Source organism: Pongo pygmaeus, chromosome 7 (assembly GCF_028885625.2).
Source record: "Pongo pygmaeus isolate AG05252 chromosome 7, NHGRI_mPonPyg2-v2.0_pri, whole genome shotgun sequence".
Classification (NCBI taxonomy): Eukaryota; Metazoa; Chordata; class Mammalia; order Primates; family Hominidae; genus Pongo; species Pongo pygmaeus.
The window spans coordinates 42,677,308-42,703,903 of record NC_072380.2 but is presented as its reverse complement, the minus strand read 5'-3'; the positions used below and the strand labels follow the sequence as shown (position 1 = coordinate 42,703,903).

The 26,596-nt window shown below is 46.9% G+C and overlaps 1 protein-coding gene across 6 annotated transcripts in view; it reads right to left on the bottom strand.

Moving 5' to 3' along the window:
- Window positions 1–4,874: 4,874 nt before the first annotated feature.
- The window catches only part of IKBKB (inhibitor of nuclear factor kappa B kinase subunit beta), a 60,942-nt gene continuing 39,220 nt past the window's right edge, over window positions 4,875–26,596 (bottom strand). For 3 of the 6 annotated variants that reach the window (XM_054499740.2, XM_054499741.2, XM_054499743.2), the window contains exons 9-22: window positions 22,400–22,507; window positions 20,495–20,624; window positions 19,936–20,130; window positions 19,107–19,221; window positions 18,202–18,325; window positions 17,456–17,607; window positions 17,229–17,290; window positions 16,030–16,139; window positions 14,920–14,969; window positions 14,711–14,810; window positions 14,370–14,517; window positions 10,793–10,920; window positions 8,012–8,102; window positions 4,875–6,295 (exon numbers count right to left, since the gene is read on the bottom strand). In XM_054499740.2, coding sequence (XP_054355715.1) covers window positions 6,230–6,295; window positions 8,012–8,102; window positions 10,793–10,920; window positions 14,370–14,517; window positions 14,711–14,810; window positions 14,920–14,969; window positions 16,030–16,139; window positions 17,229–17,290; window positions 17,456–17,607; window positions 18,202–18,325; window positions 19,107–19,221; window positions 19,936–20,130; window positions 20,495–20,624; window positions 22,400–22,507 — 1,579 coding nt within the window. In that variant the 3' untranslated portion in view covers window positions 4,875–6,229. Of the gene's footprint in view, window positions 6,296–6,884; window positions 8,103–10,792; window positions 10,921–11,235; window positions 11,503–14,365; window positions 14,518–14,710; window positions 14,811–14,919; window positions 14,970–16,029; window positions 16,140–17,228; window positions 17,291–17,455; window positions 17,608–18,201; window positions 18,326–19,106; window positions 19,222–19,935; window positions 20,131–20,494; window positions 20,625–22,399; window positions 22,508–26,596 lie in introns of those variants that run through there. The other 3 variants (XM_063668723.1, XR_008504301.2, XR_010127182.1) reach the window with 3 other exon arrangements.

Sequence of the window (26,596 nt, the reverse complement as noted above, 5' to 3'; positions counted from 1 at the left end):
AGTTAAAAAACTTTACGCCTGCAACTTAACTATCTGATTAGTTGAGGTGCAGTGAGCTGTGACCACTCTCATTTATTCTTTATACTCTCATTTACATATATGACTTGTCCTAGTTTTTCCTGTTCACATTTTTTTCTGTCCAATCTCTATTCCAGGTGATATTCAGATTATTTTGCTCTGAAGAATTATTCCTCCTTAAATAAAAATGTATTTACCTCTGAATTTTAAAAGTTACAAATGTAGGGAACTGTGGGATCATTTTTACAAATTTTTTTGTTTTTTTGAGACAGAGTTTCGCTCTTGTCCCCCAGGCCAGAGTGCAATGGCACGATCTCGGCTCACTGCAACCTCTGCCTCCCGGGCTCAAGTGACTCTCCTGCCTCAGCCTCCCGAGTAGCTGGGATTACAGGATCCCACCACCACGCCCAGCTAATTTTTGTATTTTTAGTAGAGATGGGGTTTCACCATGTTAGCCAGGCTGGTCTCAAACTCTTGACCTCAAGTGATCCACCCGCCTTGGCCTACTAAAGTGCTAGATTACAGACGTGAGCCACTGCACCCAGCTCATTTTTACAAATATTAGTGCCAGAGAAACCAAGGAAAATAATCCATTATCCTTATCGTCTTAGAACAACCAACATTTGATCTGCTTCACAAAGTTCTTCTTGAAATAACTTGCTTCAATTGACTTCTAAGATTCCACATGCTCTGGGTTTCCTTTTTCCTCACTGGCCACTCCTCAGCAGGGTGTGTGTGTGTGCGCGCATGTGCGCCTGAGCACTGGTTCCCGCTCCTCCTCCACTTTCCAGCCTTTATGGAAAATGGCTTCACACTTCAGTCTTCTAACCAGCTTTTCTAACTTGTCCAGTTTTACCTGTTTAAATGGCATGTCTAGCTTGAAGTCTCCTAAACTCAGAGTTCAAGTCTTGACCTCTCCCTTGAGTTGCAGTCTCATACATCAGGCTGTCTACTGGATAGCTCTAGTGTATAATAGGCATCTCAAAGATAAAATGTCCTGAAGAACTCCTGACTCTTGCCCCACCAGCTTCTCCTTAACTTTCCCCCATCTCAGTTAATAGCATTTTAATCCACCCTGCTATCAGGCCAAACCCATAGGAGTCATTTTTAATTGTTCTTTTCACACCCCACATCCCGTCTGCCAGCAGACCTTGTCTGTTCTGTCTCAGGAATATGTGCTGAAATGGATGACTTTTCACCCCGAGCTGCCACTGCCCTAGATCAAACTCCCATGACCTCCTGAACTGTTGCCAAAGCCTCCTCAGCGGGCTTCCTGCTTCTGCTCGTCCTCTTACAGAACATTCCCCAAACAGGAAGGGTGATCTTTTTAGGATGTAGTATCAAAATATGGCCCAATTTATACACCCTCCCACTGCATTTAGGATAAAATCCAAGCTCCTGGCGGGGCGCAGTGGCTCACGCCTGTAATTCCAGCACTTTGGGAGGCTGAGGCAGGCGGATCACCTGAGGTCAGGAGTTCAAGGTCAGCCTGGCCAACATGGTGAAACTCCATTTCTATTAAAATTTAAAAATTAGCCAGGTGTGGTGGTGGGCGCCTGTAATCCCAGCTACTTGGGAGGCTGAGGCAGGAGAATTGTTTGAACCCTGGAGGCGGAGGTTGCAGTGAGCCAACATCGGGCCACTGCACTCCAGCCTGGGCGACAAGAGTGAGTCTCAAAAAAAAAAAAAAAAAATCCAAGCTCCTTTTCATGGCCCACAAGGCCTTATGTGATCCACCTCCTGCCTGCTCTCCTACTGCATTTCTTGCCACTTTTCTCGTTTAGAACACACACACGTCCGTATTTCATACATACATGTGCCTGTTCAGCGTTGTCCCCTCATTGTATGGTTCTTTCCCTGGCTGCCTTCTTCTCATCATTCAGGTCCCAGCCTGGCAGTCACACCCTTGTCACGTTCCTGGACCAGGCCCAGGTTTTTACTTGTGTGTTTCCTTCACAGTACTAAGAACGACTGGAAACTTTCACACGTGGTTGCACATTATGCACTCCCGGCTCACTCCTCCTCCCACCAATGTGCAATGCCAGCTCCACGGGAGAAGGGACTTAATTTTTGTTTCCACATAAGTTAATATCTTAAATTGCAGTTTTGCTGAAGTGTCAAACACGGCCACCTGTAATCCCAGCACTCTGGGAAGCGGAGGCAGAAGGATCGAGCCCAGGAGTTCAAGACCAGACTGGGCAACATGGCGAGACCCCATCTCTTTTACAAAAATAAGGAAAATGTACTGGGTGTGGTGGCACGAAGAGATGAAGCATGGGACTCTTGGACTCACTCAACCATCTCAGTAGAAGTCAGGAATAGAGATGGGATTATCCCAGAAAATTTGTGGAGGACCCTCTTGTCTAATGGCATTGAACTCCATGACATTACACAGGGGACCCACAAGATTTTTGAGAATGTTACATCAGCAGAAACAGCTTAGCCTGGAAGTGACAGAGACAGTGTGAAATGAGAAAAGGTTGTTGAAATCCAAACTGCTACAGGCAGGAAATGGGCTGATAGAGCTACTGGGCTGCAAACATGCTATCCTTCAAGAAAAAGCAAGAATGACTCCAAAGGCAGAGCCAGGGGCACAGAGGCAGAGGCCAGAGGAGCAGACAGAAGTGATGGATGCAGAGACACAGGCCTATGAGGTCACTGTGAGCACAGACTCAGAGGCCTATGGAGCCACCATGGGTACAGAGAGGCCCATGGTTCTGCTATGAACAGACACAAAGGTCTGCAGAACTGCTGTGGGCCCAGTGGGCGGCACTTCAAGCTAGGGAATTATTTGCAGGCCTTGAATCCTAATGGAATTTTCTCTGCTACATCAACATTGGTTGGGAATGGTGACTTCTTTATCCCTTCCAATTTTCCCTTTCAGAATGAGAACATCTATCATATGCCTATTACATCATTTTAAATAAATTTATTTATCCAAATTCCAAAGTTATTTGGAAGCTGATAACCTGTAGTATCACAGGTCCATAGCCAGAGAAATTTAATCCTAAAATGAATCATGCACGGGGTCTCACCCACATCTGACTTAGGTGATGAGATGCAGGACTTCTGAGCTAATATATAGATGCAAATTTGGTCTTAGTTCATGCTGTATGAGTTGAGACTTTGGAAGATGTTGGGAGGAATAAATGTCTTTTTCATGTAGGACAAATATGGATTTTGGGGTGCCAGAGGGTGAACTGTAGTGGGCTGAATGGTGGCCCTCAAGAAGATATGTCCACATCATAATCCCCAGAGCCTGTGAATATTACCTCATATGGCAAACTGTGATTACATGAAACATCTTGAGAGAAAGTGCTTACCCTGGATTTTTCAAATTGGCTCTAAATCCAATGGCAAGTATTCTTGTAAGAGATACACAGCAGAGATGTGACAGACAAAGCAGCAGCAATATGACCCGGGGCAGAGATGCAGTCACAAGTCAAGGATTGCCTAAAGCCAACAGAAGCTGGACGCCACCAGGGACAGAACCTCCCTAGAGCCTTCAGAAAAGGTGTGGTCCTGTTCACATCTTTATTTCAGACTTCTGGCCTCCGGAACTGGGAGAGAGTAAGTTTCTGTCATTTAAGCCACCAAAGTTGTGGTAACTAGCTAGGGCAGGTCTAGGAAACTAACCCAGGTAGACAGAGCAGGCTTTCTTGTCTGTGCCCATTGGTCGGCTTCTCCAGCACTCAAATCTTTTTTCTTTTTTTATTTTTTGAGACAGAGTCTTGCTCTGTCACCCATGCAGTGGCATGATCTTGGCTCACTGCAACCTCCGCCTCCCGGGTTCAAGCGATTCTCCTGCCTCAGCCTCCTGAGTAGCTGGGATTACAGCTGCATGCCACCACACCCGGCTAATTTTTGTATTTTTAGTAGAGACAGGGTTTCACCATGTTGGTCAGGCTGGTCTCAAACTCCTGACCTCCTGATCTGCCCGCCTTGGCCTTCCGAAGCCAGCGCTCAATCTTGAGACAAAAAGAAAAGCCACGGAATAACTACCAGAGTCCTTCCTCAGATCCCAAGGTCCAGGGATAGTCTTCCATCTTATCTCTTCCTTTCAGAGTCTCGTGTTTGTTTATGTGACCAAGGAGTTTAGCTGTACTTACTGAGAGGAAAAAGTGTATCTATCTCATCTTTTTGGAAGCAGACATCCTAATTCCTGGATTTTCACTTTTTTTTTTTTTTTTTTTGAGACAAAGTTTCACTCTTGTTGCCCAGGCTGGAGTGCAATGGCGCGATCTCGGCTCACTGCAACCTCCGCCTCCTAGGTTCAAGCGATTCTCCTGCCTCAGCGTCCTGAGTAGCTGGGATTACAGGCATGTTCCGCCACGCCTGGCTTTTGTATTTTTAGTAGAGACAGGGTTTCTCCATATTGGTCAGGCTGGTCTTGAACTCCTGACCTCAGGTGATCCGCCTGCCTCAGCCTCCCAAAGTGTTGGAATTACAGGCGTGAGCCACCACGCCCGGCCTGGATTTTCACTTTTTAATCAATTACACTGTTCCAGCCATAAACTTTTTTTTCCATTTTTTTTTCTTTCTTTTCACAACTTGTCCTGTAACTGAACAGCCATAAACTTTTAAAATGACTGCTTTGGTTGGCATTTTCTTCATCAAAATTCTTCAGTGGCTCAGTTGCCTGTAACATAAGCTCACAGCCCTTAGCCCAACATCCTTTCCCTCCCCAGTCTGACCCCATCCTTGCCTTTTGGGTGTTTATTTCCTACTGTCATTTACCAGGGTTTCCAAAATTGTGCTTTATTAAATGCTAGTTCATTGGAATGTTAATATATGTTTCACACACACAATCAGCAGGAGAAAATGTTTCTATAGCCAAATGACATTGGTAAACAGTGTTTTTATACAAAGTTAAGCCGGTTTCTTTATTATAAGACTTTTCAGATACTTTCCCAGTGCATAGTGTGAATCTCCACAAAGCAAGTGAAACATGAATCATTCCCTAAACTTACTTGACCACAGAATGTTTCATTCTATCTCCATGGAAACCACTTGTGAAAGTCTCCTACTCCAACTTTCTTCTCCAACAAAACTCACCTGTTTGTGATCATCTGAACTCAATTTGTGCTCTTGCCTTTATATAAAAGAGAAGTTCTGTGAAATGTTGAAGAAGCAGGGTTATGGCACTAGTAATGATCCAGGCACTATACAAATTGGTAAAATTTTCCATTATTTTAGTTCAGAAGCCCTAACCATAGGTATTCTAACAGTGGATTGTGGAACCCAGTATGAGTGTTTGAGACATGTTACAAAATATAGGAGCTCTTTTTAAAATGAATGCATTTAATAATACTGCTAGATGCTGTGAGAGACAGGGACTCCCCGGCCAGCACACATGCTTGAGCAGGAATGGGCACGTGGGCATGGTGGTAGGCAGGCCGGTGGTCAGCAGATACCCTTTCTGTCCCTCCTCTGTGACAATCATCCCCAAACAATTTTTGGGACTCGGAATAAGGCAGCTGCTCTCCCATCCTGGCTACTGTGAGTCGCTCTGTGGCAGAAAGCACCACAGATGGAGAGCTTGGCACTCACTCCAACTTTGCCGAAAAGAGGACAACCACCAAAGTAGTAGGTAAAAACACAATTTTAGCAGCAGTGAAATAAAAAGAGGAAGTGAGGATGGGGCCAGGCCGCAACTGTAATTAAACTGTCTGTTTAGGAGAAGCTGAATCCAGAAGAAACACAAGCTGTAAAGTGAGAGAGGACAGGGAGCAGGGCCGTTGGAGAGCAGGAGAGGACTGGCACCAAGCGCTGCTCGGACTCTGCCCTGAAAGATTTGAATTGGACACTGTCCAGTCACGTGTGTGGCAAACCGTACTCCAAGCACTTTTCTCATGGCAGAGGAAGGGGCTGCCGTGGCTGTACCCCTGAACACTCGTGGGGCCGGCATTGTGCGCTGGGCCTCTGTAATGGAGGACCTCCAGTGTGCAGACAAGGCGCCGGCAGTGCCCACAGAGGGCTGCGCCCTGGGTCCTGGGTGAAAGTCACAGCTGCTGAGGAAGCGAGAGCTCCATCTGGATACCAGAGACCACTGGGCCATCAGTGCGGCAGGAACCGCCATGTGAGAGCCGCGGCCAGGCAGCCCCGCATCACGCGGCCTGCTCCAGGCAGCCCCATGTCAGGGGGTCGAGTCCCCCCACCGCACAAGGCCTGCTATGGGCTGCCCCATGTCAGGGGGTCGAGTCCCCCCACATCATGAGGCCTGCTCCAGGCAGCTGTGCTCTTCTTCTTCCGTCTGTAACCAGCTCCAGTCTAGGGCCTGAAAGTCAACAGACATGTTAAAAATACAACAGCCACCAACACATTTCAGGTTATTCTTCCTCTTCAGGAGGCAATCAGGACAATTGAGAAATATACTAAAACCCAGCCAGGCACAGTGGCTCATGACTATAATCCCAACACTTTGGGAGGCCAAGGTGGGCAGATCATGAGGTCAGGAGTTCGAGACTAGCCTGGCCAAAATGGTGAAACCCCGTTTCTACTAAAAATACAAAAATCAGCCAGGCGTGGTGGCAAGCTCCTATAGTCCCAGCTACTCAGGAGGCTGAGGCAGGAGAATCACTTGAACCTGGGAGGTAGGGGTTGCAGTGAGCTGAGATCGTGCCATTGCACTCCAGCCTGGGCAAAAGAGCAAGACTCCATCTCAAAAAAAAAAAACAAAAAACAAAAATAAAAAGAAATATATTGAAACCCCTTTATTGGCTGGGTATGGTGGCTCATGCCTGTAGTCCCAGCACTTTGGGAGGCAGAGGCAAGTGGATCGCTTGAGGCCAGGAGTTCAAGACCAGCCTGGGCAACATAGCAAGACCCAGGCTGCATAAAACAAATAAATTAAACAAATACAAATTAAAAAGCCAAACCCTTTTATTAATAAGTCTTGTGACTGCAGGGTACTCTTGAGCTAAGTTACATATTCAAACTGTACAGGATCTTTTCTTTGAATTGGCTCAGAGTCCTTGAGATTCTGTGACTGTGGGAATTAGAAAGGCGATGTCAGTACCACCGTGGCTCACAGCACTCACTCCCGCGCTCACTGTGGGTAGCTAATCTCAGTTATGGATTTCCAGCCTCACCACATGACTTGGCCTGATGAGACTTCCTCTTCCTCCCACAGACATGCAAGTAAGCAATGAACTGATCAAAACATTATCGTGCCAGGAGGAGGAGAGCAGCAAGAGATACAGAATGTCCACAGACTGGAGGAGGACATGCGACTACATTAGCAAAGGCTGCCATTCACAGTGGTATCCCTTGTAATTCTTCCAAAAGCTTAAAGTTAGGGGAGGTTAACAAATGATTAGCAGATAAAGGCCATGTAAAGATCTAAGCAAATGATGGAGGATTCTCTCAACAATGGAAGCTTTGTCTTAATATACCTGTATCTTGGCTAGTTTTCTCATAACTAGTACTACCTACCACTAAGCTCCAAGGCCCTGAGGACAAGGCTATGGCTGGTTCCTGCTCCCAGCCCAGCACTCAACACACAAATACTCAGCAGTAGTACCAATGGTGCAGGTGGGGACAGGCTTCTGGGAACAACGCTACCTTCCTCCTCATCATCAGAATTAAGTGTTGCAAGGATTAAATAAGATAATGCATACATGTAGTTGTAGGCCTTCAATAATTGTTAGCCATCACTATTATTATGAATAATAAAAAATGTGTACTAGAAAATTATAAATATACACTGAAAAAATCAGCTGAATGTGGTGACGCACACCTGTAGTCCCAGCTACTCAGGAGGCTGAGGCATGAGAATCACTTGAACCCAGGAAGCGGAGGTTGCAGTGAGCCAAGATCATGCCACTGCACTCCAGCCTGGGTGAGAGAGAGGGACCCTGTCACAAACAAACAAGCAAACAAACAAACGAACACTGAGGTTGAGGATAATGCCAGATTGCATTTCCATTTTCTTTTCTCTTTTGCCATAGAAAGAAAGGACATGGAATCGCAGGAGGCTCACACAAGCTGTTACCGTGAAACTCTGGTGTTGTTCCCTCACGGTGTCCTGTATGGCATTTTCTAGCAGGGTGCAGAGGTTATGTGCTTCAGCCACCAGTTCTTCACTAAAGAAAATGATCAAATTATTAGAAAGTGGTCATTATTAGTTATCAGAGCTAACACTGCTATTTTAAAATATGCTAGAGAGTTTTGATAATACTTTTTAAATGAAGTAACAATTATTTTGATGCTGAGTGTCTTAAAACACCAACCCACTGACTAATACTTTCATTCATCTTGTTATGCACTTTCCACACATGAGCGTTACTGTCCAAAATGCAAAAAAGCAAACAGATCTCAATAAAAAAGTCAGAAGTAAAAAGAGCTCTTTCTGCTTTCTGACTTACTAGATAGCTGAATTTAATTCTCAAACTGCCAAAATCTAAAGATATTCTCCAAATCACCTGTTTTCCAATTTTTGAAGTAGACAAAAAAAAGGCCAAGGAATTTATCAGGGTTCATAGTTCCTTGGAATCTGTTGAAAATCAAGTTCTGGGATTTGGTTTCATCTAATCTGATCTCTCTCTTTTCTATAATAAGAAACCCATGTTTCCTCTGAGGACTGGGCCACAGTGAGAAAGAGCAGCATGTAACAAAACATCCGTCTTTTTCTAACCTCAGCTCTATGCTGTGGGGAGACGAGAGACATCCTATATACCCAGGTCCACCTTTCTAAAGCTTTGAGGACATCACTGAAGGGAATAAGCCACATAAGGGAAGACTGCCCTGGAACTCCTCTCACTCTGCAAAATGTGACAATCTGATGGCAGGAGCTCAGAGCACATTTTTGCCAAGCCTCATCTATGGGGCCTCTAGCTAGGCTAAAGGCTCAGTGCCTGCCCCAGAAGGGAATGGAACAGGCTCCTGGTCTAGCTACTATACTCCAGGTGCTCATGAGAGGTTGGGGAAATAATTTTTATTTAAAAAAAATAAAAGGGCCGGGTGCGGTGGCTCATGCCTGTAATCCCAGCACTTTGGGAGACCGAGGCAGGCTGATCACCCGAGGTCGGGAGTTCGAGATCAGCCTGACCAACAGGCTGGAGAAACCCTGTCTCTAACAAAAATACAAAATTAGCCAGGCCTGTGGCTCATGCCTGTAATCCCAGCTACTCGGGAGACTGAGGCAGGAGAGTCGCTTAAACCCGGGAGGCTGAGTTTGAGGTGAGCTGAGATCGTGCCATAGCACTCCAGCCTAGGCAGCAAGAGCGAAACTCCATTTCAAAAAAAAAAAAAAGGCTAGGCGCAGTGGCTCATGCCTGTAATCCCAGCACTTTGGGAGGCTGAGGCAGGTGGATCACGAGGTCAGGAGATTGAGACTATCCTGGCTAATTCGGTGAAACCCCGTCTCTACTAAAACTACAAAAAATTAGCTGGGTGTGGTGGCATGCACCTGTAGTCCCAGCTACTCGGGAGGCTGAGGCAGGAGAATCACTTGAACCTGGGAGGTGGAGGTTGCAGTGAGCCAAGATCGCACCACTGCACTCCAGCCTGGGCAACAGAGCAAGACTCTGTCTCAAAAAAAAAAAAAGAGAGAGAGACAGTCTCACTATGTTGCCCAGGCTTGCCTCGAACTCCTGTGAACCTCCTGCCTTGGCCTCCTGAAGTGCTAGGATTACAAGCGTGTGCCATACAGCCAAGAGAAAATTAAGTATCCAAAGTCACATAAACACCAAAAGAGGCTACAAACTCCCAAGGACAAGAACAAGATTCTTCAAAGCAGACTGTATTGAGATATAATTTACATACCATAAAGCTCACCCATTTAAAGTGTACAATTCAAGGGTTTTCGCATATTTACAGAGCTGTGCAACCATCACCATGTCTATTTTCAGAATGTTTTCATCATCCTCAGAAGAAACCTTGCATTATCAGTCACTCCCATCCTCCTCCCCTGCCCCAGGCAATCATCGGTGTTTCCCATGCCTAGAGATTAGCCTGCAGGAACCCATAGAGCCCTGCACACAGAAGGTGTCATACAAAACAAACCACAGGAAGAGATGGGTGTGGGAGCAGAAGTGGCCTGCAGTGTGCTGGAGAATGGGCGGAGGGCTGCTAGACACAGATTGCTGGGCCCCAACCCTGAGCTCCCAAGTGACGTCTCCAGCAGGACCTAAGAATTTGATGATGCGCTGCTGGCCCAGATGAGACTTGACGAAAGCTCAGACCTGAGCATCTATAACAGAGGGAGAAGCTGTTATTCATGACTAAGGAACACCTTGGTCAGAGTGGTATTTCGTGAAGATTAATTCAACCACACAGGGCCTGGCAGCAGAGAGGCAGGAGGCAGAAAGCCCTGCCCCCACCTCTGCCGCCATGGTTCAGGCAAGAGGAGGGAGAGGACGGGAAGAATGGGAAGGTCAGTGGCACCGGGAGGAGGGTGGTGACTCGGTAACTCAAGGTACTGGTAGGGTGAGTGGGGGCAGATGGCTCAGGGTAGATGTAGTGGGCCTCTCTGAAGGGAATGTGGCTTCCTATGGATAAAGGGTAACAGCATGTGCCTGACCAGCATTTCCAATGTTCTCATTAAGCAGTTAGTCATCCAAGCCTTGGACAAAGAAACTAGTTAGTAAGTTTCAAGGGACTATGAGAGCCAAACATGTATCACTTTTGTCCCCACAGGACCTAGCAGATGCAACAAACATCCAGAGAGGTGGTAATATCATCGGACAGACATTTACCAGTGACAAACGCCTCCATCCCCAATCTCATGACTTGCCCTTGACGGTCACACTTGGCACTGCTAAGGAGAACCTACCTCTTCTTGGCTGGCTCAGGTAAGCTGTTGGAGGCCGTGGAGGGCTGAGACATCAGCTGCCCAGGCTGGCTAAGTCGAGAGGCATTCATGCTATCCGGGCTTCCACTGACAGGACCACGGACCTTGCTCTAGGGGACAAAATCAAAAGAAATTAGGAGCCAAGTGATGAATCACATTTTGCATTCACGCCACAGTATTTTCTCAGGAGACAACTGGCTGCCAGAGGCCAGAGCTAACCCTACAGCCTACCAGTCGGCACCCCCACCTGCGGGTCAACTGGTGCTTCACATTTGGCTTCAGAAGTGTTTCTGTATCAACAGGGGGACTTTTGAGGAAAGGATTCTAAATTTAAGGAGACCTGGGTGCCCATATTAATATTAATTTGCAGGCTTTTTTATTTTCATCAGCTTTACTGATTGATTGATAATGATTGAGAGTCTCACTCTATCGCCCGGGCTGGAGTGCGATGCACGATCTTGGCTCACTGCAACCTCCACCTCCAGGGTTTAAGCGATTCTCCTGTCTCAGCTTCCCAAGTAGCTGGGATTACAGGTGTGTGCCACTACACCCAGCTAATTTTTGTATTTTTAGTAGAGATGGTGTTTCACCATACTGACCAGGCTGGTCTCGAACTCCTGACCTCAGGTGATCTGCCTCAGCCTCCCAAAGTTCTGGAATTCATAATCCACTGCATCCGGCCCCTTAATGAACTTTTACAAGAAAAGAACAGGAAAGTATTTTTACTCTTTCCCAGGTAGAAGACAGACACACACACAAAGGCTATGGGAATTCCTGTGGCTTGCATCCTCTATCACCTGGCTGAGAAGAAACCAGGACACCCTGACTCCCAAGGGGCTGCAGCCACTGCCCCTACCAGCCCGAAGGGTCAAGCAGGGGCTCCCGTTCCAGCTACCTGAGCCTCCTCAGCTCACAGACCACGACCGCCGGCCAATATTCAGGTCACCCTTCCGCTGATCTCTGCCCTGCATGGTCCCCAACCCACCCATGTAGCCCCCCAGCCCCTGCTCCTGGCACTCACTTCGGCCTGCAGTCCTTCATCCCCTCCTGGCTCCACATCCTCCCCTCCAGCGAAACCTCAAGGCCCACACATCAAGGAGCCATGTAAGCACCCAAGCCTCCCGTTCCTGGTCCTCCTGCTGCACCTTCCCTGCTGACCATGCCTGGGGAGAGGTCCAGCATTGGCCTCCTGTGCTTCTGCCCTGGACTGAAAGTGTGGCAGGGGATGGCTCCTGCACTGCCTGGCTCCCTCCCAGCCAGGCCCTGCCCCAGCTCCTGCCCCACCCTGTTCTGTGCTGCACAGCGGCGGCTCAACTCTAGCCCCGCTGAGCGGCCCTTCTCAGTGCTGAGGTTGGCCAGGGACTCAGATCCTCCAGCTGCCTGGAGAGGGACTTCCCAGAATCCCAGATGTGATCATATCCCTACACTCAAGTTCCTTTAATATCAAGGGAAGAGAGAGATACTGCCATGTGTCCTGTGTGCTTTGAAAATGGACATGGGCCAGGCGCGGTGGCTCACGCCTGTAATCCCAGCACTTTGGGAGGCCAAGGCGGGTGGATCTCTTGAGGCCAGTTCGAGACCAGCCTGGCCAACATAGTGAAACCCCATCTCCACTAAAAATACAAAAATTAGCTGGGTGTGGTGGCAAGAGCCTATAGTCCCCAGCTACTTGGGAGGCTCAGGCAGGAGAATCACTTGAACCCGGGAGGTGGAGGTTGCAGTGTACTGAGATTGCGCAGCTGCACTTCAGCCTAAGGGACAGAGCGAGACTTTGTCTCAAAAAAAAAAAAAGGAAATGAAGCGTGGCCCGCGTAAGCTCACCCTTGCCTACCTCAGCAGCTTCATCCTCCATTGTGGCCTTCCCCATACACACCAGCCTGTCCCCACTCAGAACACACTGACTCCCCAGGCTCTCTGCCTTTGATGAAGCAGTGTCTCTGTCCTGGAACATCCTCACTCTTCAGCTGGAAAAGCTCCTTGTGAACCTTCTTGTTGCTCCCTCTCCTCTAAGACAAGCTGGAGCTCCCCCTGTGCACGGAAACTGCAGCTCATGCCTCCTGGAGCTGCTTCCTAGCCCTTTCTGCCCTGAACGGCTCTCACTCATGCCTCTGTCTGTGCCCCTCGAAGGATCAGGCCCTCCTGGGAACAGGTGCCATGCCTGTGTGTCTTGCTGGGCATATAGTTAGCATTCAATAAATGCTCAATGGATGTAGATGGCACATCAGGCTATCACCTGCGCATACCTGCACCTCCCTCTCCTCTTCAGATCCTCTCTACCTCGTCATCCTGTTTTCTCCCTTTCCTCTCTTCTTACAGGAGGATGTGTCAATCATGCTCCCAAGGCATGCCCAGTGCTCTGGCACGCGACCCCAGCCCCTCTGTTCTCTGCACTGTGTGTGGATTGTCCCCTCTGCCTTTGACAATGAGAATCTCCTAGTGCACCATCTCCTGCTTCCACCATGAGCAACCATCTCCCTCTCTCCTTCCCTTTGCTCTTAAGGGAAACTGACACCTAAATCACTCTTTCATCCATGTCACCTTCTCTGCAGCCTTTCACAATGGGGCTTGCAGTCCCAACAGCTCTGGCTCCCACGACACGGCCAGGCCTGCCCGTCTCAGTTCTTGGCTGTTTTGTTTCCCATTTCCCCACTGTGTGGCATCCCATGGACTCACAGCTACATTAAGATGGTGTGCACAGAAAGCGTGGCTTACTGCACTGAGGGCAGTGCAGACACAGACGATGTTCAACCAAGTTGCACTACCGTGCATGACAGTGGGCTGAATTGGTGGCCCTAAGAAGGATATGCCCACATCCCAACTCCTGGAGCCTGTGAGTGTGACCGTACTTGGAGAAAGCGTCTTTAGAGATCCTGAGATGACCACTCTGGACTATTTGGGTGGGACCCAAATCCAATGACAAGTGTTCTTGTAAGAGTCACCCAGATAAGGGACACAGGGGTCCCATGAAGACAGAGACAGAGACTGGAGTCACACACCAAAGAATGCCTGGAGCCACCGGGAGCTGGAAGAAGCAAGGACAGTCCCTCCCTAAGAGCCCTCAGAGGGAGCTCAGCCCTGCTGACACGGGACTTTCAACTTCTGGGCTCTAGAGCTCAGATAACACATTTGTTTTTGTTTTTAGTAGAGACAGCTCTGCTGCCCAGGTTGGAGTGCAGTGGCATGATCACAGCTCACTGCAGCCTTGAACTCCTGGGCTCAAGCAATCCTCCCACCTCAGCCTCCCCAAATTGCTGGCGTTACAGGCATGAGTCACCGTGCCTAGCCCAAATTTCTGTTGTTTTAGCCCCTCAGTTTGTGCTAATCTTTACAGTAGCCACATGAAAGTAATACACAGATGAATGAAAGTGATTAGCACAGGCCCTTCCTCTGACCTCCCTGCTTACACCAAGTCAAAGAACAGCAACATGAAGCCCGAGCAGCAGCCGAGTGGGCTGCTGGTGGCTCTGTGGTGTCCCGTGTGGGATGGCGGCAGTGCACAGAGGTGGAAAGGCACAGGAGGCTGGTGGGCCAAGGGCCCGGGACCACAGCACTCACTCACACAAGCAATCTTCAGGAGATTCCAGAGTTCCTTCTGCCGCTTCTCCTGCAGCCGGACAACAGTCTTCTCATCCTCATTCATTAAGCTCACCAACTCTTCCACCTTGGGCAACAGTTCCAGTGCCTTCTGCTTGCAAACCACAGTTTTACTGCAAAGAATAAACATGGCAAACTAATGGCATTTGGGTTGGAGAAAGCAGAACTTGTGGCAGCTGTGCATCCAGTCAGCAGCTGCAGAAAGTCTCTTCATGAGGTCCAGCGAATCAGAGAGGAGGGAGGAAGGTGACCTCATACCTGCATCTCCCAGTCCTTCCTCCAGAGCAGGAAGGTCGGGGCTCATACCTGAGCTGCGTATAGATCACTCGCACTTTCTTCTCGAAGCTCTGAATTGCCTGAAGCAGCAGCCGTACCATTTCCTGACTGTCACCCTCAGTTCGCTGGTCTGGAGAGAGGGAGGGTAGCACAGTTCCTCAAGGAAGCCAGCAGAGAGTAGTGATGCCCCATAAATGAGATTAAGGAGAAGCCCGAGGCAGACACAGAACCCCACTTACCTCGAGGTTTTTCCCTTAGTCTCCTGTACAGCTCCCTTGCTTGCTCCTCTCTAAAATATACAAAGAAGTTCTGTCTAGACTTGAGGTCAAATAAGGCTAATTTTTATATTTTTTTGGTAGAGGTAGAGTTTCACCATGTTGCCCAGGCTGGTCTCGAACTTCTGGGCTCACAAGCAATCTTCTTGCCTTGGCATCCCAAGGTGCTGGGATTACAGGTGTGAGCCACTGTGCCCAGCCAAAAGCATTTTTTTAAAATTAGCTGAGCATGGTGGCATGCGCCTGTAGTCCCAGTTACTTGGGAGGCTGAGGTGGGAGGACTGCATGAGCCCGGGAGGTCGAGGCTGCCGTGAGCTATGATTGTGCCACTGCACTCCAGCCTGGGCAACAGGGCAAGACCCTGTCTCTTAAAAAAATAATGCAAATACAAATAAAAGAACTAGAGGAGAATAAAGGGTTAATTAGAGAAAATACAGAATCAAAGTTCTGACATTCGGAGCTCCTGTCCTAAGAATCCTAGTGAGAGAATCAGGGAACACTGCTGAGCTCACGGTGACACAAGCCCTCGAGCGGCTGACCTGGCCTGCCTGGTTCCCTCCATCTGCACGCCAGGAGCACATGTCATCTCCTTCAGGTAGGAGTGATCTGCCCTAGACCCCTCCGCCCCTCCTGGAGCCAATGCCAAATACCTGACAAAGACTCAAACGAACGGTTTCCAGGTCCGAACTCCTAAGCCTCATCAGGTTCTTCCTTCTCTGTCTTACTTTCTGCTCTGAGCTATGCCTGGGTCAGGGTGGGTGGGACAAATCAGGGGAGTCTGATACAGGGGTAGAGGCTGCTTGCATTTTACAGCCTTTACGGATTATGGCCTGCGTCTCAAATGCGTTATCTGAATTCATCCTCACAACTTCGTGAGTTAAGACGGTTTTTCTTGCCACTGAACAGATTTCAAAACTGAGGCTCAGTGATGATTTGCTGGAAGTGACCCCACAGGGAAGCATGCTCTAGAGAATGGTCCCGCACAGCCACTGAGGGTGCCCTTGACACACACACGGAAGCTCCAGGGGTGTCTGTGTGTGCTGGGCACAGAGGGGCCCCCCAGCCAGTACTCACAGGTCGTCCAGCGTTCCCCCCTGCTTCCGGCCCATGGGGCTCCGCTGTAAGTCTACGATGTCGGTCTGTAGAGCCATCATCCGTTCTACCAGGAGTTTCACTTCGTTCTCCTAATGGAAGAGCTGTGCTAATGTCAACTGATGTGGTAGGCGCATGCTGAGATGCAAGATCTGCAGGGGAGCGAGACCAGGGGACCCTCCACATTCCCTGAGGACCCTCAATGGACTGGCTCAAAGGAATGTGGACTGTGGGGTCTGAATGGCTGCGCTTGCATCTAGGGTCCACCACTTTCTAGCTGTGTGACCCCTTGGCAAGTTACTTATCCCCAGCTACAGTTTCCTTTTGCATAAAATAGGCTTCTAACAGGGCCATCTGAGGAGTCAAGTAAGATGAAGTACTTAAAGCCTCTGGCATGGTGCCTGGCATACGGAAGATGCCCAAGACGTGTTACTTTCTCTTCTCTTCATCTGTCTATCCCGATGCTACCCGGGCAGGGAGGCCCAGACTGTTTTATTTCATAGATTATGAGTCCCAAGATGGGGAGGAGCACTCACCCCTTCTATGGTTAATATTCACCATTAAACACACATATACCCCATCAGTACTGATTTATAAAAATCGATACTAAGACACAGGTGAAGATCCTTGCCCAAGTACACAGGGGAAAACAGAGGCTAAGTCCAGGAAAAAGCCCCGGAGCCTGACTTCAACCTTCAGTGTGTGTGAGGTTCATTAAGTCACACGTATTTCCTTTGCCTTCATAATTAATGTTTTTTTGGTGACATCTGATTCACGCTGCCCTGAGACTTTCTGCCTAGACCTTTTATTTCCTATGGATTTAGCATCCCAACAAAATTCGTCAAAAACCTTCGACAAGAGGTAGTGTTGATCATCCATCCAATGCCCTTCCTAACAGGAAATGGTCTCGGCTTTTCCCCAAGGGAACCTAACCCTTGCTTCTTATTTAAACCTGGACCATCTCTGTCCATTCATGCAGCTCTTGCATCTGGCCACAGAGGGGCTCCCTTCACTGGCTACTCTCTTGGCCTCTTTCCAGCTGGTCCAGTTAAGCTCAAAGCACGGTGATGAACACCTGATTTTTGACAGAGATCGACCCAGTGTTTGATGAGAAAGTGAAAAGTGGGAGCACAAAACCTCACCCCCTTGGTAAGTTCAGAAACCCAAAATGAGTCTCCTACCCGCCCACAGAGCTCCACAGCCTGCTCCATTTCCCTCCAGGCCAGCAGCAGTTTATCTGATGCTGAAAAAAAATTGAGAAGGAAAAACAAAACAAAACAAAATAAAAACACCACAAAACTGAAACAGAAATAAGCAACTCAATTATAATAAGACAAAAGAAACCTTAGAAAGAGAAAAAGAAAAAAAAAATGGTGTCTTTTAAACTCATTGCAAAGTGCACACTCACTGATCCCAAACTCGGTTTGCTCGCTGTACTTCTCCAGGTCAATCTGGATGCTGGTTTTGAAGAAATCCAACTTGGCCTTGAGCTGCTGAGACATGGAAGCCATGGAATTCTTCATCTTAGAGAGGCAGCTGTTGTTTCGGAGGAGATTCATCCTGCAGGGACCACAAGGAACAGTCTTGGAGCATCTCTGGGATCCAAATTCCATTTCCTGTACAATAACAAAACCCCCTCAAATGTCAAGGGAGGTCCCTGCTATAATTATTATCATCATCACTATTATTAAAGCAGCCACTTATAACCCAAGGACAATTTCCTAGCCCTCAGCAACGCCTGAGGTTCTGCACCAAACTTGGCATCAGGCAAAGGAAGACACAAAAGGCCAATAATGTTGGCAAACGAGTCACACTGAGGAAAGAGTCCATAAGTCCCCAGCAGCAAGGTCAGGGGAGTTTTGCTAATCCACATGGTAGTGAGCTCCTCTGGGTTCCCAATCCAGCCGCAGCTTGGCCAGCCCAGCTTCAGTTCCACACTCCTCACCCTGTGCCAACCACACCTACCTCGCCAGGTCTAAAGGGGCCTCTGTCAGTCCAGCCCACTCAACCGCTTCCCATCCATCCAAACCAGTGTCTCCTTTTTGTTGCTCATAACGGTTGCTTCTGGGTCCCTGCCTCAACCACCTCCCTGTGGCCAAAGCCACCAAGCAATTTTAAATAAATTAAGTTTTAAAAAAAAGCCTGGCACGCTACATGGCGGCTCGCTGTCCCTGCTGCAGCCGGTTGCAATCCTCCTTCAGGGTCTGGATGCTGTGCCAGACCTGGCCCCACACCTTCCTCAGCTGGAAGAAGGCGAGGTTCCTCTTGGGCTCTTGAACTGGAGACAGAGACACAAGCAATTGTAAAAGAATAACCACAATAACTCTCCTATAATTAACCACATCCTGCCTTCGACACTGCTGGCACTTTCACGTTTTGTACCTACTATAGGATCATGTAACTTTGGAGGGTGTTATGCCTGGTTACTGTCACATACATGTATTTGTACCAACAGCCTGTACCAGTGGTCAATAAGTAGCTGCTGATTTGAAGGAACACTTTATGAACCATTTGGACACATATGTATATAGGGCCATACATTTTCAATAGATTTTTTTTTTTTTTTTTGAGACAAGGTCTCACTCTTGTCACCCAGGCTGGCATGCAGTGGGGGTGATCATGACTCACTGCAGCCTTGAACTCTCAGGCTCAAGTGATCCTTCTGCCTCAGCCTCCTGAATAGCTGGACTACAGGCATGCACCACCGCATCTGGCTAATTTCTAAATTTTTTGTAGACTTGCGATCTTACTATATTACCCAGGCTGGTCTTGAACTCCTGGGCTCAAGCGATCCTCCTGCCTCAGCCTCCCAAAGTGCTGGGATTACAGGCGTGAGCCACCACGCCCGGCCTAGGAGGTTGAAATTAACTAATGGTTTCCTGTACTCTCTCTTGCCTGGCTACTCCTTGCATGTCCTAAATAAGGGAGGCTGCCCTGAGGACTGGCAATACTAATTTCCTTCATGTGGCTCCCCCTTCCTTAGTCCAGCCTCCCTTCCCTGCCTTGTCCCACATATTATAACTGATTATTTAGAAAAACAAAACAAAACAAATTCTTACGGATACAGCTGACACTTTCAGGTTGGGGCCGTGGGGAGATCTGAGTTTCATAGGTGATTTTACTGTTGTCAAAGAGAAAAACAAGATCCATGTCCAATGTGCGGCCCTCATTTAACTGCAAAAGGACAAGAACAAAATGAATCTTGTGGATCCAACCCTCTCTTTTCTAACTAATAATGAAGAGGTTCCACAGCTTTCCCCACTGTTCAGCAAGAGCATCATCTTCAGCCAGGAAGTAGGACGCATCCATGAAGTGTTTCTTTACATTTCCAGCCACACTTACTGTCTGAGCACACTCTTTATTTACAAACGTATTACATTCTATTTTACTCTCTGTCTTCCCTGTGAACTTCAGAAATTCACTATATACTTCCCTATGCAATGATTATTTCTCATATGATAACTTTATCTCCACAAGTCAGCTGAGAAGATCTTTTTGAGCAGAGGTCATGTCTTACACAGCTATAGTTAACACAGGTGCCTAACCCAGTTCTGTACACAGAGACCATCATAGTTTCAGTTGACTCAAGACTTGGAAGAGGGCCAAGCGGGCAACTTGAGAGATTCGAGTGTTACGCATCTTTTTTTGCAATAAAGGCAAGAGAACGGTCTTGGAGGGTCTGGAAGTAACAAGTCCAACAAGGAGATTTGTGTTTCCTATCAGGCCACACAGAGGACACCATACTCCAACTTAAAAACCAGCCAGGTATCCGCACTGTGTCATTAACAGACTACATGACAAAGCAGAATTGAAATCTGAAGGTGTGTTGAGTTTCCCAGGAGGCACAGCCAAGGGAAACAGGGTGGTGTGTACGAAGCCAGGGCTCACCTTGCCGTCTGAAACACACTGAGTGGCAGGCTTATCGGGGATCAACGCCAGGCCCGCTTCCTGCAGCAGCTCCTGGTCCTCCTCTGGGATGCCTGTGTCCTGCTGGATTCTGGCCTTCAAGCTCTGCAGACTCTCATCCTCTGTCACAGGGTAGGTGTGGATGGTGCCCGTGACCATGTTCAAGATATGAACCAGCTGCAACACAACCCAGATGTTACTGGAAAACCGATTTCTTCAAAGAGATGCCCATCTATTTGCCTAGGTCCTCTCTCTGCTACTCCCAACATTTCCCAACCACACAAAGCAAGGGTCTAGCTTGAGGGAAAATATGCCATGTTTCGCATATTTTCATCTTTCATAATCCTGTCTGTGGCTATGACCTTATAGCCAATGTCAATTAGCACAACCGTCCTTTCTTTACTTATGCAGAAAGACTGATGCAGGGGCTTAAATTTCCTCACTAGGTCAGCTGGCCCCATCCCCTGCTCTGTCCTAAGAATTGCGTGTTCCACTAGGGACCCCAGCTTTTGCCTCAGGGCTAACCTGGCTCCACACTCACCTTTAAGTTTAAGATGTCATCCAGGGCCTTGAAGCAGCCGTTGGGCCCATACGTGGGATCTGTGCCCCTCTGTCGGGGATGCCACATCAGCATCAGTTGCAGCCACTTCTCCAGTCGCTCAGCCAGGACGCTGTGGAGAGGAGCAGAGTGTGTGAGGAGACACTTCCAGCCAATGTGGGGCTACAGTGTGCATCTCCCAGTATACACACAGACGGCAGCCAATAGACAGTCATTGAAAATGAAAATGGGTTTATCAGAAACAGTATAAACATTTCCAATCAATTATTCAGGTCTTCATACCTCTCTCCTGAATTCTAAAATACCCCCAAATCAGATTCCTGACCTCCAAATGGCTGCATAAGAATGACCCATGAGAGCCGGGCACAGTGGCTCATGCCTGTAATCCTAGCACTTGGGGATGCCAAAGCGGGTGGATCACTTGAGGTCAGGAGTTTGAGACCAGCCTGGCCAACATGGTGAAACCCCGTCTCTATTAAAAACACAAAAATTAGCCAGGCATGGTGATGCATGCCTGTAATCCCAGCTACTCGGGAGGCTGAGGCAGGAGAATCCCTTGAACCTGGGAGGCAGAGATTGCAGTGAGCCAAGACTGTGCCACACTGCACTCTAGCCTGGGTGGCAGAGGGAGACTCTGTCTTAAAAAAAAAAAAAAAGAAAAAAGAAAGAAAAAGAATAACCCATGAGGTTTTTAAAATACACTTTATAGGCACATCCTAGCTCAGGTGACCCCTACAGAATCTAGATCCCATGCTGCCAGATATAGTGGTTCACATGACAAACTCCAAACTCCTTCCCCTGGCCCTGCAGAGCCTGCCTCCTGTGAGCACTCAAACCCTTCCCTGAGGCCAACACAGCTACTCACCACCTCCCAAACATGCCTTGCTCACCTCAATCTTTCCCCTTAGAATTTCCTTCCTCCTTTCTCTTCATCTGTCCATGTCCTGCACATCTGTCTAGACCCTTCCAAAAAGTTCTAGCTTATCCCACGTCATTCCATATAGCACTAATCCATCCAATCATCTCTTCCACCCTCTAAATATGGTAATCATTATCCATGTCACTCAATTATGTGTGACTGCCTTGCAGCTTTCTTTCGCACTGTTACCCAATTCTGTACAATTACACAATAGTATTAATTGTTTAGATTCTGGCTCTGAGACTGGATTGTAATGCCGTTCAAATGAGAAAGATTCATTTGTTGACTGTGACACAGAATTGGGCCACATGAGGGGTGGAAAGAGAAATAAGGTATAATTCCCTACCCTTAAAAGGACTGCTGTTGAATCAGAGATAAACCCTATGCAAAACTGAATGTGATACAAGGTAGAGGCTATTAAGGGTAATAAGAGGTACAGATAAATTGTTATGTGAACTTAGAAAAGAGATGATTTCTAGGGAGATAAGGGAGGAGAACCCATTCCAGATTTAAGATTAAGAAGGACTATGTCAATTTCTTAGTCACAGGACGATATCCTGATAGCCTGTTTAAAAGTTATCAGATGTCACTTCAGACTTGCATTTCTTTTTTCTTCTTTTTTTGAGATGGAGTCTCACTCTGTCACCCAGGCTGGAGTACAGTGGTGAGATCTCAGCTCACTGCAACCTTTGCCTCCCGGGTTCAAATGATTCTCCTGCCTTAGCCTCCTGAGTAGCTAGGATTACAGGTGCCTGCCACCACTCCTGGCTAATTTTTGCATTTTTAGTAGAGACGGGGTTTCACCATGTTGGCCAGGCTGGTCTTGAACTCCTGACCTCAGGTGATCCACCCACCTCGGCCTCCCAAAGTGTTAGGATTACAAGTATGAGCCACCGCACCCACCCAAGACTTGTATTTCTAAAAAAAGGAAGAAAAATATGTATTCATGTAATGCCGCTGTGCCTTACCTGTTAAGATTATTGGGGTAGGGTAAAGAACTTGAAAACTTCACTGTTCCATTCAAGTCTTCGCTAACAACAATGTCCACCTCACTCTTCTGCCGCACTTTCGAATGCCTGCAAATATGAATCTTGTTAGGTGCGGTCACACGTTGCTATGACAGGGACACATTCTAAGAAATTTGTCATTAGGTGATTTTAGTCCTTGTGTGAACATAACACAAACCTAGATGGTTTGGCCTACTACAGACCTAGGCTGTATAGTACACCCTATTGCTCCTAGGCTACAAACCTGTACAGCATGCTCCGGTACTGAATACTGTAGGCCAGGGTAACACAATGGTAAGTATTGGTGTATCTAAACATATCTAAACCCAGAAAAGGTACAGTAAAAATACGGTATTATAATCTCATGAGACCACTGTCATCTATGCAGTCAATTGTTGACTGGGATGTCAATGAAATATACAGTCATACATATCCCTACGACATTTAGCTCTCGAGCCATTTTACATTTGTAATATAAGTTTACAACTATACAGGAGACTTATAGCCCCAGTCTTTTGGAATAGCAGTCAGTTCATTCACATCGAGTCAGGCAGATTCTTTGAGAGTTTAAGACTGGTCAGGACTGCCTGAATGAGTTTTTGAAGAGCAACCTTTAGCAGAGTCACTGACCATCTTGTGCCCAGAGTTCTGCAGATAGTACCACTGCCTCCTTATCTCATCCTTGGCTTTCCCTTCTCACTTGCTCTACCTTCTATTTCATCTATTAAACACTCTTGTGTTTTGACAGAAGTTAAAATTAGGACTTCCAAACCTAGATTACAGCATGCATACGACATTTACATAAAGTATGCAAGACGTACGCACACACAGCTAAATACTAAGGATAAATGAACTTATACATTTCCCAACTTAGGGAACTTCTTGGGGTATGTGAGGTACTATCTGAAGGTAAAAATAATTTTTTTTTTCCTGTTGCCCAGGCTGGAATGCAGTGGCACAATCATAGCTTACTGCAGCCTCGACCTTGTAGGCTCAAGCAATCCTCCCTCCTCAGCCTCCTGAGTAGCTGGGACTACTGGTGTGTGCCACCACACCCAGCAAATTTTTGTATTTTTTGTAGAGATGGGGTTTCACCATGTTGCCTAGGCTAGTCTGAAACTCCTGGATTCAAGCAATCCGCCCAATTTGGCCTCCCAGAGTGCTAGGATTATAGGGGTAAGCCACAGTGCCTGGCCAGTAAAAATAATCCACATGCAACTGGCTTCAAATCTTGGTAATAAGAAGAGTAAATTTGAATAATACTTCATAGATAACCAAGTACTCTGACACAGATCATTTATTCACTTATTGCCGTGACAGGCCCATGTGGCAGACATTATTTTTAGTCCCCCAATTTGGACTAAAGGAAATGATGATCAAATGATTTGTCCAAGGTCACATAACAGAGTAGCAGAATCAGGGGCTCAAACCCAATGTCTGGTGTTCTTTCTATTCTGTCTGAATGTCCAACTACGGTTTTTCCTCAAAACATCTGGGAAATTCAAATAAAAAACGCTTTGCTCCAAACAATTCTCATTGGCAAGTGGGGAACCGGCCTATCGGGAGCACACTGGCACTGGAAAGCTAGAAGAGCCGGTGCATGGCAGAGGCTGGTGCTTTATAGCTTGGGCTGAGACTGACAGCTGTAAGTCGGGGGCTCCAAGACTTTCTAATTATGTAAGTGTGGAATAAGCCTCTGCTAGAAAACTTAGGCTGTTGATGGGAAATTAGAAAAGGAACCAAAATAAGATGCTTATTGCTTGGGCTTGTCCTAAAATATATTTCAAAGTGGCTTTATAATAGAATTGTAAAGCCCAAATTGCATTTGTCTGGAAATTACTATTTACCGGCCATCTGAGATAAGATAGTGAAATTTTTTAAAAGTTGCCCAAAGCATTAAAAACTAGATAGTCCACAAAACAGCTCCTTATTCGGTTTCAGAGAAATCTACTTGAAACTGGCCACCTGGCCCTCTAGCACTGATGAGGGAAGCTCTAGGAAGATGGCTCTGCAGACAACAGATTTCCTATGAAGACACTGGGCCATTAGGAATGTATTTTCAAAAAGCACCTGTTCTTCTAGTTCTAATGGATTTTAACTCATCTTGTCATAAATAAGAGAAATGCTCAATGAGTGACCTGAAGAAATGCAATAATTCCTTTAGTTAAAACCACTATAGCCGGGCACGGTGGCTCATGCCTGAAATCCCAGCACTTTGGGAGGCTGAGGCGGGTGGTTCACGAGGTCAGGAGATCGAGACCATCCTGGCTAACACGGTGAAACCCCATCTCTACTAAAAATACAAAAAATTAGCCGGGCATGGTGGCGGGCGCCTGTAGTCCCAGCTACTCGGGAGGCTGAGGCAGAAGAATGGCGTGAATCCAGGAGGTGGAGCTTGCAGTGAGCCGCGATCACACCACTGGACTCCAGCCTAGGTGACAGGGCAAGACGCTGTCTCAAAACAAAACAAAACAAAACATAACAAAACAAAAAACCACTACAGATGTGCAGTGAGCCGAGATTGCGCCACTACACTCCAGCCTGGGCAAAAGAGCGAGACTGTCTCAAAAAACAAAAACAAAAACAAATACTATAGATGTACACGCAATTTAAAGCTATTTTTATAATGCGTACACTATAAAGTGTGGCTATAAATTAATGAACAAATTCCTCAATATTCCAGAACCTATGTAGCTAAAGGAGCAATGCCTGTTTTAAAATAAGTCACCATAGTGGGGCATACTTTGCCATTTCTCGAAACTCAGGGCAGAGACCTCCCTCACAGGGAGGTAAACGTGCAATTGAACAAACTGCCATCACCTAAGACCACTTTTCTGGAATTGATTTCAAAGGATACACTTTATTCTTTTTTTCTTTCTTTTCTTATTTTTTTATTTTTTGGTAAGATGGAGTCTTGCTCTGTTGCCCAGACTGAAGTGCAGCAGCGCAATCTTGGCTCACCACAACCTCCGCCTCCCGGGTTCCAGCGATTCTCCTGTTTCAGCCTCCCAAGTAGGTGGGATTACAGGCGTGTGCCACCATGCCCAGCGAATTTTTGTATTTTTAGTAGAGGTGGGGCTTCATCATGTTGGGCAGGCTGGTCTCGAACTCGACCTCAGGTGATCCGCCTGCCTTGGCCTCCCAAACTGCTGGGATTACAGGTGTGAGCCACCACGCCTGGCCCATTTTATTCTTATAAATAAATATTCTCAAGATGTAGACACTTGTCCTCTGAAAACATTCATGTTTTGTTTTCATTACTTCCAGAAGATGACAATAGCCAGTGTTGGCAAGGATGTGGTGAAAGGGGCAGTGTCCACACTCCAGGTGGAGACGTGTATTTATATGACCTTCCTTGTGAGCAGTCTGCTAACTAACATGCATCAAAAACCTTTCCAACGTGCAAACCCTTTAATCTGTTATTTCCCTTTCTAGGTATTATCCTAGGGAAACAACTGTGTGCAAGAATTTCCCTACAAGGATGTTATTCTTGGTGTTATTTTAAGAAGTAAAAATTATCAACGTGCTGCCAACCACGGGGGATAAGTTACATGAACCACAGCACAGCCATTCAATGAAATAACAGACATTACAAATAATAAGCAAAAATATAAAGCATTTTTGATATCTAGTTTGAAAGGCACGTTGTATGAGGATTATGGCAACCTGTTTTTGTTTAAAAAGTACAAAAAAATAACGCTGAAGAGCCTGGAGACACAAAACTGTTCATAGTGATTGTTTTCCAGTTATGGGATGACAGTTGATTCCTGCTTTTTTACTGTTTCCATATTTTCCAAAACACAAAAATGAAACAAAGTTAATCTGGCAAAAATGAGGGGGTAATTAAACTATGCAGTACTATTTAAGTTCAAAAGAATAATTTTTTGTGTTGCAGATAAATTGGCTCAAAAAGAAATTCTCATAGTGTGAAAAGCTTGAAAGCATGTGCAGGACCGTGTTCAGATAATGCTACCATTGGGGTAAAAAAGAGGGGAAACATCAATGTACAAATAAACAAATATATGCCAATTTACTGGAACACGTAGCAAACACCCCTGGAAGATATGAACACCTTGAAAGATACGAAAACGTTCTTGGAAGACAGCAGGTGCCTGTGGGGAGGGAAATGAGGGCCTGGGAGGCTGGTATGACTTCACT